At 40.7% G+C, this 14,026-nt stretch overlaps 1 protein-coding gene across 6 annotated transcripts in view; it reads right to left on the reverse strand.

Moving 5' to 3' along the window:
• Positions 1-14,026, reverse strand: part of SLC25A26 (solute carrier family 25 member 26) — an 82,100-nt gene that overhangs the window by 49,010 nt on the left and 19,064 nt on the right. For 5 of the 6 annotated variants that reach the window (XM_071439390.1, XM_071439388.1, XM_071439385.1 and 2 more), the window contains one exon: positions 12,923-12,970. The exons of the other annotated variant lie outside the window; for it this stretch is intronic. In XM_071439390.1, the coding sequence (XP_071295491.1) occupies positions 12,923-12,970 (48 nt within the window). The remainder of the gene's footprint in view (positions 1-12,922; positions 12,971-14,026) is intronic. 6 annotated transcript variants of the gene reach the window in all.

A 14,026-nucleotide genomic window follows, 5' to 3' on the forward strand; every position in this document is an offset into this window, starting at 1 on the left:
AACATTTACCCACCAGGCACATTCATATTGTCTCTCAACAGAGTGTATGACCTGTATCATAACATCAGGGAAGGGGATGCTTCAGTGATCTGCAGAGGCACTGTGAGCTTTATTCTCCTTCCAGTCAATGACAGCTGAGGCCAGAAGTGCCTGACCTGCCACAGAAATTCCTGGGCTTAGTTTCTAATTGCATTCCTTCAGACACCACATGCCCTCAAAATAACAGTTAGTACCATTAAATATTCAGAATAAGCATCTCTCAACCATCTAAAATTCAAAATTAACAAATTAAACACACATCCTGACTTATGAGCAAAGTGAAAAAACAATAAGAGAGCATTGGTGACAGAGCTGTGAATCCAAAATGGAATTTCCACTCATCACTTCAGGATGGAGTGGAAGCACTCAGAAAACATGCATATTTTTCAGAGCACTAAAAAGGTAAATACTCTGGGGAATATCACACTGTACCTACATAACTCAGGGGACTGTGGATGTGTACAGCTTTTTTACTTTCCCTGATGCAGAAGTGAAGACCTCTGCCAAGCAGGGCAGGTGTGGGATGAAGCTGTGCCAAGGCTACCAATGGTGAGAATTTCTTTCTGAAACATCATCTCTGCCCACACCTTTGTTAGAGGCTCTTCTGGTTATTATTTCTGGACAATGAGCTGCAATTTCCTTTGCTACCAAGAAATCACACAACTCTTTATAACCAGCTGAAAAGCCTGGGGAAGTGCAGACACCCAACTATTGCAAGTGGCTCTGACTGAACCAGGCAGCACCTGTGTGCATCTTTAAGGAGCAGCAAATAGAACCTGCCTGGTCATCTCCAGCCACTTGTCTGCTGGCTGCCACAGCACAGCTGAAACCCCAAAAAAAGGTCAGAACGAGCAAAAACACTGGTCTGTACAGGATACAGCAGGGAAATGAGATTACCACATGGCACAGAGACAATAAACCCTTGGTTCACTTGTTTTAGCTGCAAGAGGAGAGGAAGACACACATTGCCAGCAGGCTGCAGAGGATCTGCACCACAGGACATGGTCACTTCTGGCTTCACAAAGCAGCTGCTGATGTACTCTGGGGTGCACATCACACCAGAGAAGTCTTTGCTGCTTTTCTAAAAATACAAAGAAGGAGAGGAGCTCTCTTTGGTAGCTTTCTCTAGGAAATCTCAAAACATGAAGAGTTTTATTAGTCTGATCCAAAACTGGAACTAGTAGGCAGATCTACATGTAAAAGCAAAAGTCATGAATGCGTTTGATGTATTTTAAGCAAGACACTGAACCACAGTTGTTATTTACAGATCAAAGAAGCTCCAGCAGTGTCCTGAAACAATCTAAGTGAGAAATGCCAAAATCTGATTTCATCCATGTCCATGTGTTGCTTTGAACTCATAATTCACAGAATTGGTCACTATATTGAACTAATTATCAAGCTTAATGCGTGCCAATTTTGATGGCTGTGCTCCCTTACAAAAAAGTCAGGTCTGAAGGGAAGTGGAATGATATACTGGAAGATGTGAAGCCTTTATTGAAATCTGGGGAGGAAAAACAACCAATATACCAAAAACATCCCTTCTTGCCAAAGCCCAAACATAATTTACTTTTCTAATTAGTTACTGCGACACAGATTAGCAAAATAAATAGTTTGCATTAACCAATACATTAAAAAAATAAAGTGGTTAATTCCTTCTCCCTCACAGGAAAAGTTTCTTGTAATGCTTAAGTGAAAAAATATCTACACAATCTAAAAATCTAATGAAGCCACATATTGTATGTGGAAGTACAACAATAATTTCACAGCACAGCCTAATACATTTAAATTAAAATTCTAGCAGCAGTGAAAAGAAACACTGAAGAAGTATTTCTGCAGGCAGGAATAGAGAAACAAAGTCTGTTCAGATATCAGTGAAGACTTAAAAACTACTTTTTTTGGCAATTACTTACTATGGTTGGAAATTATCACAAACACTGGTTTGCCAAAGAAGTGATTTCAGGAATCACACAGCTTAGGCTATAATTAAAAAGCAATCTTTGGGAAATAGGTTATTACCAGTATTTAGTAGCTAATTTGTTCGTTAATGCCTTAACAAAGCTCTCCTCTGATTGCAATGGAGGGGGAACAACTTCAAGAGGATTATTTGCTATTAAGACTTGTACTCAATTATTGAGAGTGCTGCTGTGCTGCAATTACAATGGCAGAGCAGTCATCAGGAAAGCTGGATGGATCCAGCCTGAGCTGCAGCCAGCAATTCCCACATGCAGGGGCTCTGAATTTTAAGGATAACCTGCAGAATACCCTCACAAATTTGAGAGCTTGCTGATTAACAGAGAGGTGCAAGCTCAGTCTGCCTCAATACCAATCACACATTTTATTTTATGGGGATTTCCCCCCCCCCAATATTAATTGCATTTGTGAAGGAGCAGTTGTGTCACTGCTGGAGTCTCTAGGTAACATTTTTCACCAAGATAATATGATACTAATTTGATTTTCCTTCTGACAATACTTCAGAAAGCATCTTCTGTCAAATTCTATGAACACCATCTTTAAGTCACATTATGGGAGATAAACACGACAGTAACTTAGAAATATATGCCAAGTATTGACAGGTTATAATTGACTCAAAGCTGCCACCACTTTTCACTGTCCCCTGTAATAGTTCCTGTTCTGCTGATCAGGACAAGGAATTCTACACCTCACTAACCCCAGATTTACATTTTGTTCTGGGATCCATAACAAACAAACCTCTAGGTAACAGGACTGAGTTAAGAAATCCAAACTCACCCATATTTATGAACTGCTTTTCCTGCCAATAATACACCTTCAGTCTCTTATTACTGTATTTCAATAGCAAAGACAAAATCAGGGAAATCAGGGAATACTTTTAACAAGATAATTGAACCTGAGACACAGAGAGACAATTGAACCTTTCTGTGTAAAGGCTGGTTTGGGGAGCTGCTGCCCAGCTGACACAGGAGCTCAGGAACCCTTCAGCTGCAGAGCAAAGCCCATTAATCATATTTATCAAGATTGTCTACCCTGGATTTCATGCAGTTAGGGGAAATGTGCTATTCTACTTCAGCAACAAGGAGTGAGGCTAAAACAAACTGACCTAACTGCATGGGTCACTTCCAGAAATAGAAAGGATATCAGCAGCACAGCTGCACAGGCCAGGAGGCAAAATGCTGGGGTAAGAAACATCCACCCAAAACTTCTGAGGTATGTAGCCAGGGGCAAAACTAATAATGGGCTAAATTTTGCTTTAATTGGCATTCAGTACATTAAAGTCAGCAAGACAAGATTCAGTGAAGTGCCTTATGGCCTTGTATTTCATGAGCCTCCTAAAATGTTTTATTGCACTTCAGGATTTCATATCAGCAAAAGCAAGAAGGGAGCAGATAACCTCCCACTGAGGTATGAGCACATTATTTATTCTGATGCTCACGGAACCTTCTTCATTTGCCCCTCTCTTTTACATTAAGAGACTGAAATGAAACCACAGAACACAATGTACTGGCTGTTCTCCCATGGGAGAGCAGGGGTAATATCCTGGCTTATGATTCCCTCTCTTTTTGAGGCTTTGCTCTGTCTGAAAGAGCACTGAGATGCCTCAGTCTCCCCAGGACAGAAATCTAGCCATGTCACATATTGTGCATCACTAGCAGCCTTTAACTGGGAAGGATTCAAGCCTGGGACAGCCAGATCTGGCACAGGGACCCCAGCACTGCAGCCATGCCAAAACACTCAGGGCAAGCTCTAGACCTGCTGGCTTTGAAAAGCAAGAACACAATTTTCACATATTCAGCCAACATAATAAGAAAATGTGCAGAGCTTATGCTTTATTGGCTTCCATAAAATTAACAGAAAAATAAAAGTGAGATAAGAGCCTGGTTTAATAGCACCACTTCCATCTGCAGTACACACACCAGGCCTGCTTTACCTAAGTTTCTATAAAAGTTATGAAAATCATGTTACCACTCTGCTCCACCTCCCACAATATGCAATAGTTGCATTTCCAACTATATTATCACCAAGAAGTGACATGAGATTTTCAAATTAAGGTGCACACCACATTGTCCCAAAAATTATGAATTTAGTTGTATTTTTCTTAGAAACAGATAAACTAAAGAAATGCAGAATACTAACAGATGCTGAAGTAAAATTTGAAATAGATTACACAGCCCATGAAGACTCAGCACAGATATTGCCAGGTGTTGGGATCAGACATTCTCCTTTCTCTTTTTCATGGCACATGGGCATTATTCCATGGGGCAAGAATACACGGAGAATGCTACAGACCTCATATAACCTATTTATATCAAATAAAAACCTCACCAAAGCTAAAAAATAGGAGCCCATAAAGTCAGTCCCAAGCTAAACCTCACACAAGTGAAACTCAACAGGGCTAGTTCCCAACATCAAATCGACAATTTCACATTTCAGATGTTGGGTTTGCTTTGCAGGCAGGGTGAGGGGCGGGATGAAATCATCGATGCCCGGATCCCCGGGATGAAAGCAGCGATCCCAGGATCCCCGGGATGAAGGGGTCACTGCCCGGATCCCCGGGATGAAGGGGTCACTCCCCGGGATGAAGGGGTCACTCCCAGGATCCCCGGGATGAAGGGGTCACTCCCCAAATCCGCGGATTTCACCCCAAACTCCGCCCGGGGTGCCGCAGGCGCGGTTGCTGCTGCCCTCTGCTGGCCGAGCGCGGGCAGTGCCGCGGCCAGGGAGCCACGGGAATTCTCTGATTTCCCTTTTTCTGCCCCAAATATTTAATGCAAGGGTGAATTCCTGCCGCACTCCCGAGATTCCCCTTTGACCAAGCTAAGAAAGCTGTTTCATTTATTCCATCCGCTAAAACCAGCCCTTAAAACATCCTGAAGCAAGTTATGGCTTTCAGCATTTTCTCTTTTGAGGGGCACTTCTCCAGCACTCAAAACAGTGGGAGCAATTCCTATTTCCTGCTAGATAATAAGCAGGTAGTCTTTCAAAATAATTGAAGTATGATATGTCTTAAACACTTGGAAGAACTTTTCTTGTGGCACTCTTTCACAAGTGCTTCTCTAGCCATTCTTCCAATCCTCAGCATAATTGATAAATTAAATGAGCTCTCTGCCATAGATCTGGTTTCTTTTTCACACCTTCACCATAATCTTTGGGTACAGATTCAAGTATCAGATTGCTGATTCTTTTAACTGTGCTTCTGTTTTTAGCAGGTGCAGAGAAACCAGAAAACAGTACCCTAAGTATGAAAAAACAGGTAAGTGCTATTAAAATTGACAGCAGCGTGATCCTGCAAGTGGAAGTCTTGCACTGTAAAATCATGTTTTGGTCAACTTCAGGCAAGAATTTCATCCTTGAAAAACAGGCCTGTACTTTCAGGAAATTGCTAAATTGCTTGCTGTTCCAGACCAATCACAACATTTACAGGACTAGTTGCTTCAGAGAGTCCAAGACCCTTGACAAGAAATTATTAAAAGCTATACCATATTTTACATTTAGAAGTATCCCCATGTATATTTGTACATATTTTATAGAAACATATGCCCTACACTTTCTGGGGTTAGAGAATTACCCACTTCAGCACACACATGCAGAAGTTGCTTCACCCACCAACAAAATGTGGCCTTCACCAAAAACAGCCCACCAAACCTCCACCATCAGCAGGATGGATCTACAACTTAGCAAAACAGGAACTGAGACCTACAGAAAGTATTTACACAGACAAAATACAGTTGTCCATGTTGGAATGCAGCTGAGGAATTAAAACTAAAAGCCACCACTCAGCCAAAAATTCAAACCATTGTGAAACACAGAAATCAAAACAATCAGTGTAGCAAATAGAGTTCCTAGGTTATTTAAAAGACAAAACCAAATCAACAACAACAAAAAAAAAAACAACAAAAGAAACAAAAATATCACAGCACAGAGAAAAATAGAACTTTTCTTCATAATATTATTTTCTTCCCAACTTATTCTTGCCCACAGTGCTGCTACCCACCCACAAAACACATTCCGACACCATGAATGCTGCATTTGCAGAAACACTTTAGCAAGCTGCTTTGAGAATGTATGGAAATGGTCTCTTTGTTGGAAGCCTGGAGCAGGACACGCTTCCTGCAAGACTCTGCTTGCACCCACATTGAGCTGGAAAGAATCTGCATTATCAAATCACAGCCTGTGCTCTGAGTGCACATGGCTTTCCAAGTGGTTTTCTCTTCAAAGACCCCAGCTGCAAGGCTGTGGCTTTCAAAATACAGGAATACTCTGCATATATGGAATTCTTTTCATCTGAATAGACCCACTGATGTCAGAGAGGTGCAGTGACTGTGTGCTCCACTGGTAAACAGCACATCCATGGCATCAAGGATGGCTGAATTCTGCTTCTGGCCAGGCTGTATGGACACTGCACCTGAGCAAGAGAGTGTTCAACCAGAACATCTTGCTTGTAAACATGCTTGACCAAAAAAAAAGCCAAAAAACCCCTCATTCCTTCCTCCCAAATGTCAAGGAATTTGCTTTAGGATTCTGTCCACCATTCAGGCGTGTCACAAAACCCATTTCCCACAACTGGTAAATTAGGAATACCAGGGTTATTTTGTAGGCTGTAAAAGTCATTTACAGCTGCTTTGTGAGATCTCCATTTTCATCTCCAAGTACTATTCCAGCATTTGCAGGGAGAAGGTAATGAGCACAACCTACAGCAGCAGAGTTATTCATTTTACCCATTTACTGCTGTTCCAGGTCACAAACTAGGGTGTGCCTGAGGCCTTATCCCAGACTTGTCTCTGCTCCCACCCCTGAAGAATCCCCTTTAACCCCCACAGCCCCCTCAAAATGAAAACCCCTTGAATATTGATACCTAGGATGATAAAAGTGATACAGGAGCTGATACAACTCCAGTGATGGGCTTTCCAAGACAAAGTGATGTTAGAGTGGGAAGCAGGGACTTATTTTTCAACTTCCTCCCATTAATCCTGAAGTCACACAAGCTCTGCACAATTTTCCACAAAGCTCTTTAATCCATTTTACAGCCCCTATCCCTTTCATGAGACTGCTGATGCTCTATATGGAAACACCCAAGCCAAAGAAATGCTGGCTGCTCAGTAAAAGTCAAAAAACCAGTGTTACAGCTCCTGCCTGGCAAATTCCTGGTTAAACCTAACCTATCTAGAGTCACAAAATAACAAAAAGCCAGCTCAGTTTTCCAGAAGGGAACAAAAGACAGATACTGCACATATTTCACTAAGGAGGATGTTTATTTTTCCAAATATTGTACTAAGATAGTGTCCTGTTTGCCTATTTCTATCGACATCTGCTCTGTAATACACAGAGAACGACAAAAGATCAAAGTTTTAATTGTGCAAGTGAAAGAATGTATTAATAACATTCTTTCTGTCCTACAGCAACAGAGATAAACTTAAAAAAAAAAAAACCTCTCTAACAGCTCAGAGAACAGGATATTTATATAAAGATGTCCTAACAAAAGAAAAGCATGCACAACTACCTTAAATGGATAAACAAACTCCCTGTTTGCAGTGTGCCCTATTGAGCTCAGACCTCAGAAATCCCCTCCAACCCTCAGTCAACAGGGTCAACATATCTCAGCTGGGTTTTACATTTTTATACAAACCCCCTCAGCATCCTTTATTCAACAACCCTTTAAAATTAGGAGAACTCAAGCAGGTGTGCCTTTAAGGCCCATTTTGCTGCTAGCTGCTTTAGTTTTCCTCTTCTAGGCAGTAAGTTGTTTAAGAGTATTTTGTTGTGGGTTTTTTTGTTTGTTTGTTTGTTTGTGGGGTTTGGGGGGGTTTTGTTTGTTAGTTGTTTTTTTTACTTCTGGCTCCTTCCTCATCTGCAAAGGCTGCACTGCAGGTCCTCCACAGCCCTTTTGAGAGACACCTGGTGAAAGGACAGCAGTTCTGTGAACACATACAACAAGCAGTACCTCCTCCTCCTCCTCAGGAGATGTTATTTCTGCTTGGCTCTCTGGAATTTGCTGCTGTTTGTCACACTGCTGCCACAGCACCCTTTGCACTGGCTGTCCCTCTCCTCCCAAAGTTATTCTACCATTCCCCCCCTCCCAAGACAGCAGCAGTGCCTTGATCCACTCAGGGCTCTCTGCCTTGCATTTACTGAAGGGAAAAACACAAACCCCAAACCAACCCACAGCTGCTCTACCTTAAAGAGCTGGGACTGCCCAAGGTGACAGCTGGGCTGCCTCACCTAAACCAAAGCCAGGAGCATGTGGCCCCCAAGTGGGGTCAGGTTTGTCAGGAGCTTCCTTTCAATCTCAGAGCTCTGGGATCTGAAACAACATCAACAAGTAAAGCATCACTGCCACCTCCACCTGAATGGAGGCCAACACAAGCAGAGCTTGAATTGTCCCAGAAAAGTCTAAGAGGACAAGTGTGGTATTCACAGTCTCTGAACAGAGGGAGACATAATTCTCTCTCCCAGGATTTTTCCTGGGGAAGGTAGTGAGAAGCTCAGAGAAGAGAACAATTCTTATCTCTACTTGCTGCTCTTGTTGTTTTGCACATGTGGAATGTGTTATGGACATTGTTTACCCAAAGTGATTTGTTAATTGGACACTGGAGAAGGTTGTTGTGATTCCTTGGCCAGTTGGGTCAAAGCTGTGTCCTGGCTGTCTGCAGACAGTCACAGGTTTTTCTTTAGTATCTTTGTAGTATAATATTCCTTAGTACAGTATCTCTTTAGGATGTTATTTATTATACTATTAGTAATATAGTAAAGCTTAATAAAGCAATTGTTCAGCCTTCTGAATCACGGAGTCAGAGCACATTATTCCCCTGTTTCTACAATAGACCAGCTCAGCCAGGGCTACCTGCACAGCAAAGACTGACATTTGAAAGGGACTCTCAGTCTCTTTCCAAGACATCTGTGAATTACAGAGAGCCAGTCATTCTCCATCCCCTTTGTCTTAAAGAAAGTTTAATATTAATTTAGGTCCTTTTGAATCTACTTCCAAGCTAGAGGCCAGGCCATCTGCAGTATTTTCACAAGTGACAAACTGGATTAAAAGCACACAGAACACCCACTCTGGATTCATTCACTTCTTCCAAACCCTGGTAATTCAAGACAAAAGGGACACCAGATTTACTGAGAAGCTGCAACCTGCACACAGACATGCCAGTGAAGTAACTCACTGTACACAGGGAAAGGGACAAAGCACTTCCTTTTCTTTTGTGCTGTCCCCTCATTTACAAGAACGTCCTCTAAGACATCTGCTGGAGTCCTGTAACAGGAAAGGAAATGGAAGAGCTCCAGTGGGAACTCAGGGGTTTCTTTCTTTTTCCCATGAACTGAACATTATGGAATTTTAACAGATGTTCTACTTGGTCATAGTTAATAAAATGAATTATGCAGGAATTAAAAATCTGGCTCCATTTGCCTATATAAGATCTCAGCAGCAGAACTCCATTCCCATTTAGGAATTCTAAAGGATTTGCAGTGGATTTATAAGTCTGCTCCTGCCTTATTATGAGATGGCTGGAAATGTTACCAGTTAACTTTTCTCTGTCGTGGAAGATGTGAATAAATTTACCTGTTCATTGACTGATCTTAGTAGCATGATCCAGTTTCCACAGTGCTGCACCCTGGTACACTACAGCCATAGGAAGGGGCAATTCTCACTTGGATTTGCTTTGGAAATGACATCATGGGAATTCCACATCATTTCACAGCCTCTGATTTCTGCCATTTATTCAAAGTCTCATTGAGCAACCTAATAACCATACTCCCACTTTGTGCTTTATTACAAAAGCCTTCCTCTTGGAGCACAGATGTCTCTGTCAGGCTTCTGCTGCCAACAGAATGATGCACTGTACCTCACCTCCCCTTCCATTTTAGGATTAGTTCAGTGTAACTCCATCAAAGGAAGATGTAAAGACCAAAATGTAATGGAGATGTGAGAGAAGAGGCACCAAAAAGGTGAAAAGAGTCACAGCCAAAACTTTCAAGCCTGGAGGTTCACTCAAAGTTATTTCCAAAAGCATTATGTATTCAACCATCTTCTTTCTCTTCTAATATCCATCTGCTCAGAAAGCATTCTGAGAAGATAAAGGGGATAAGTCAGAGTGAGAATCAAAACTGAAGGATGAAACCTTGCACCAGCACAGCAGCTAAAGCCAATTACATGGAGCAGAGTAAGGCTTGCCTGAAAAGATCTTCTATACTAAAGCAAGAAGATGAGGCTTCCACACCACACTCCATTTATAAACAGATTTATTTTTACTGAAATTCAATCAACTGGCAAGCAGATCCCTGTCCAGAAATCTTCTTGATATAATACACAAAATTTTATCCCAATTCAATAGCTAAAATTAACCTTTCTTAAACACCAGCTCAAGAACTTTGCCAACACAAGAATATAATCATCTGCAAAGCATCAATATTCCCAGCCTCTTCCAATTTTCTTTTAATGAAAAATCATGCATTGAAGACTCTCTATCCAAAAATTCCCACTCCATTATACCTAAACAAAGGGGTTTGTGTAGGCAGAGAACCAAAGCATGTAAACAAACCTTGTAAGTATAAAAGTCAGCTGGAATTAAGTACCCCCTGATATATGCTATGTAGCTACCAGGATGTGTCTAATAACGTATTAATATAGATTTTTATCTGAAAATAAAGACCCTAAAGGAAGAAGTGTACTCAAAGAGAAGGAAAAATACCAAGATTAAATGTCAGGCTTACAGCAGCTCCAGATGAAGGTGCAAAAAGCTGTTACTCGAGTGGACATTGCTTTACAAAATTTAGTGTCAGTAAAATGCAACAGTCTTAACAGTGTTAAATTCAAAGTTATTTTTTTTCTTTTTAAACATCACCTATGATTTGCTTCATTTTTAAGAGAAAGTACATTTCATTTAGTAATCACTTATTTCTCATTCTATTGGACAGATTCTTCCAAAAAGCAATACTTCAACTGAAATCAGTTCTGAAGGATCTTTTATGAATATACATAATGAAGAGGACTCCCATTAAATTTCCAACAAAGTGTTGCCATTTTGAGTAAACAAAGTTATCTCAGCAGGGTCACACACTGTGCCATGAATATGGTCTGCAAATTAATTACCACCCTGACATATGCCAAAACAAATTTTAAGGAGAATAGCACACAGTAGCATCCATGTGCTTTATCTACCTGTTAGTATGCAAAATCTGTACTCAATGGGATCTAAATTTATTCATTTATTCAGAACCCCTCTGAGAAATCAAAATGATTCGTATTCATTCGCCTTTTTTGCCCGTCAGCAAATGAAATCTGAGTGAATAACACATTTAGTGAGCCAGAAAATAAGTACAGGACAAAGCTGTGGTGGGGGTTACATTTCAGAAAAGCAGGTGTCATCTTTGCACAAATAACTAATTTTTTTAAACTCTTAAAACTGCTACAATAAAGTGCAGTGCATTTGTCAGCACTTTAGGAACACTAAGTTTGGTGTTTCTTGTTTTCGGTAATACCCATCTTTATTCTGTACTTGTAACAAGAGCTGGCCAACACAACTGTCCTGAAAACAGTTTTCAGCATGAAGAAAGGCTTCAAAAAACAGAGCTATTGAATGAAGATTAAAAAGCCTCTGCAACTGGCTTTATTATCAATGGCAACACAGACAACAGAACTGAGCCTGTGTTTAAAACAGAAGAGGGAAGATCCAAACCTACCTTTAGGTATCCAAACCTAACCTTTATTCCCTTGAGTTACATAAGGCGACAAACCCACACAGCACGTCCAAAATGTCCCATGGAGAGCCCCAGAATGTCCCTGGTGCCCTTGCTGGAGCCCAGGCTGTGTCCAGCCCCATGCCAGGAAAGAATTCCTCCCTGTGAGGGTGGGGAGCCCCTGGCACAGGGTGCCCAGAGCAGCTGTGGCTGCCCCATCCCCAGTTCAAAGCCAGGTTGGACAGGACTTGGGGCAACCCAGCCTGGGATGGTGGAAGGTGAGGGGTAGAGCAAGATGGGTTTTATGGTCCCTTCCAACCCAAACTTTCTGTGATTTGATGTTTTCCTAGGAACCAACTGATCTCTCTATTTCAAGTACACATACATCATGCAATTTCTGTTTTGTCAAAAGATGATCTCCTGGGATCTGATATTGAAACAATTTTAGACAGGGAGTTTATCAGTAGGTTTTTCCACTTATTTTATAAACTCCCTTCAGTTCACACAGTATATCAAGCACTTCCATGACACTAATCCTGGAATTCACAGTACATTTATAAAAAATTTTAGTTTAGGAACTATTTTCTTCTGAGTGGACCAAAATATTTTTAGCCCTATTTTTTTTTTTCCTAACAGTGAAATACTTCTGATTTAGAGTTAAGTAATGCCATATCAAATCTACAGACTGGGTGACTAAATGCATTTCTTTCACACATTAAAAAAAAAAAAAAAGAAAAAAAATTAGAGAGAGCACAATCCTCTCTATATACAGATGACAAATAATCCCTTGGCATCTGCTGACGAATATATTTAAAGAAAGCCTAAATCTGTCTGTGCTAAACTTGGCCTGATGCCACCAGTTCACCATTGTTGGCATATATAGTTCACATGATGCAATCACAAGACTTGAGAAAGTTTCCAGTACTTTAGTTTATGGTTTTCCCATGTTAACATATACCTTTCCATCCTTTTTCAATTCAGCAGCAACAGAACTGGGAGACAGGATGGCAAATGAATTTTTGCACGACTCAAAGGTTTGCTTAGTGCTCATTATCAGTATTCTATTGAAATTACAGGCTGGTAACTTACCTAGAATGAAATAGGCTGGGATTTAGAGCTTAAGGTTAGAGCACCTGATCTCAGCTGTACTATTATCTCTTGTTAGAAAACTGAGGCAAAGGAAGCAATTGAAAAGAAACAAAAATAAAAGAGAAAAAGACAAGTGTTTTACCTCTCTTAATACGGTGCTTTTATAACCCCGATAAAGGCCTTGAATACCCTGTAAAGCAACAAAAGAAAGCATCATCCAGGGGGAATGAGTTTGTCAAAGACCACAATTTATTGGTGATTATGAGGCAAGCATTATAGCCCTAAAGTGTCACACCTCAGCTTCAAATTGACTGTATTGATTATAACACTGTATACTGTATTCCATTATTTACAGTGCTGGAGGGTTTTATTTTCACCTCCTTAGCCTTGATTCAGAGCCCTTATCAAGACAAATGTTTTGTATTTTTAACCAGCTGAAAATACTCAAAACAATTAAAACTCATTTTATAAGTGCATATAAAATTATGTTGTTTATTATTATAGGGCACTTAATTCAAGTGTTTGGCAAGGCTTATGGTTCTCTAGCCAGCTATATGGAAAGGGAAAAACATATGGTTTTGACAGAATCAGCTTTTAAAGCAGAATCAAGTCACAGAAGAAGGGTGCAGGGTTATCACAACAGTTTCCATTTGAAAGCAAATAAAAATCAAGTGGATCATTTGAAGGTCATATTTATGTCTTCCTTTCCCTGGGTTTTACACTTAGAAAATGTATTATACTATTTTTCTCCACACTGTTTTTAGAAGCCACTTTCTCTTATGGAACACAGCTTGAAAATCCCCCCTTGTGAAACTCAGCTGAAACAGAAATGAACAGGTTTTCACAGGAGGGATCAGCAGAACTCCTGAAAAGAAGACAAAGGCCCTTATTTTTCAGAAGGAACTAATACTAAATGAGCACTCATTCCCAGAACTCCTCCTGGCTCCTCCAGAGCCTCTCTGAAATCTTGCCTTTTGGTCACCCCCTCCAAATCCAGCTTCAAAAACTGGGAACCATTCACCAAACTGCACACAGAGACTCCATGTCCTGCTGCCCCAGACAAGGACTGTTTGCATAAATACAAGCAGAGCTTTGGAATCTGGAAGCTAAATACTTTTTTTTCCCCCATCATCTTCAAATGTAGGTATCCCATATAAAAAGAGGAGAAAAAAAGAGTTGCTTGAAACATGTCCCAGGTGGAGGTGGGAGCTTGGTTTCCTCAATCAGAACATGCCAATCACTTTTA

This window comes from Agelaius tricolor, unplaced genomic scaffold, assembly GCF_023055355.1.
Source record: "Agelaius tricolor isolate 1412-34295 unplaced genomic scaffold, bAgeTri1.0.p SCAF_14, whole genome shotgun sequence".
Classification (NCBI taxonomy): domain Eukaryota; kingdom Metazoa; phylum Chordata; class Aves; order Passeriformes; family Icteridae; genus Agelaius; species Agelaius tricolor.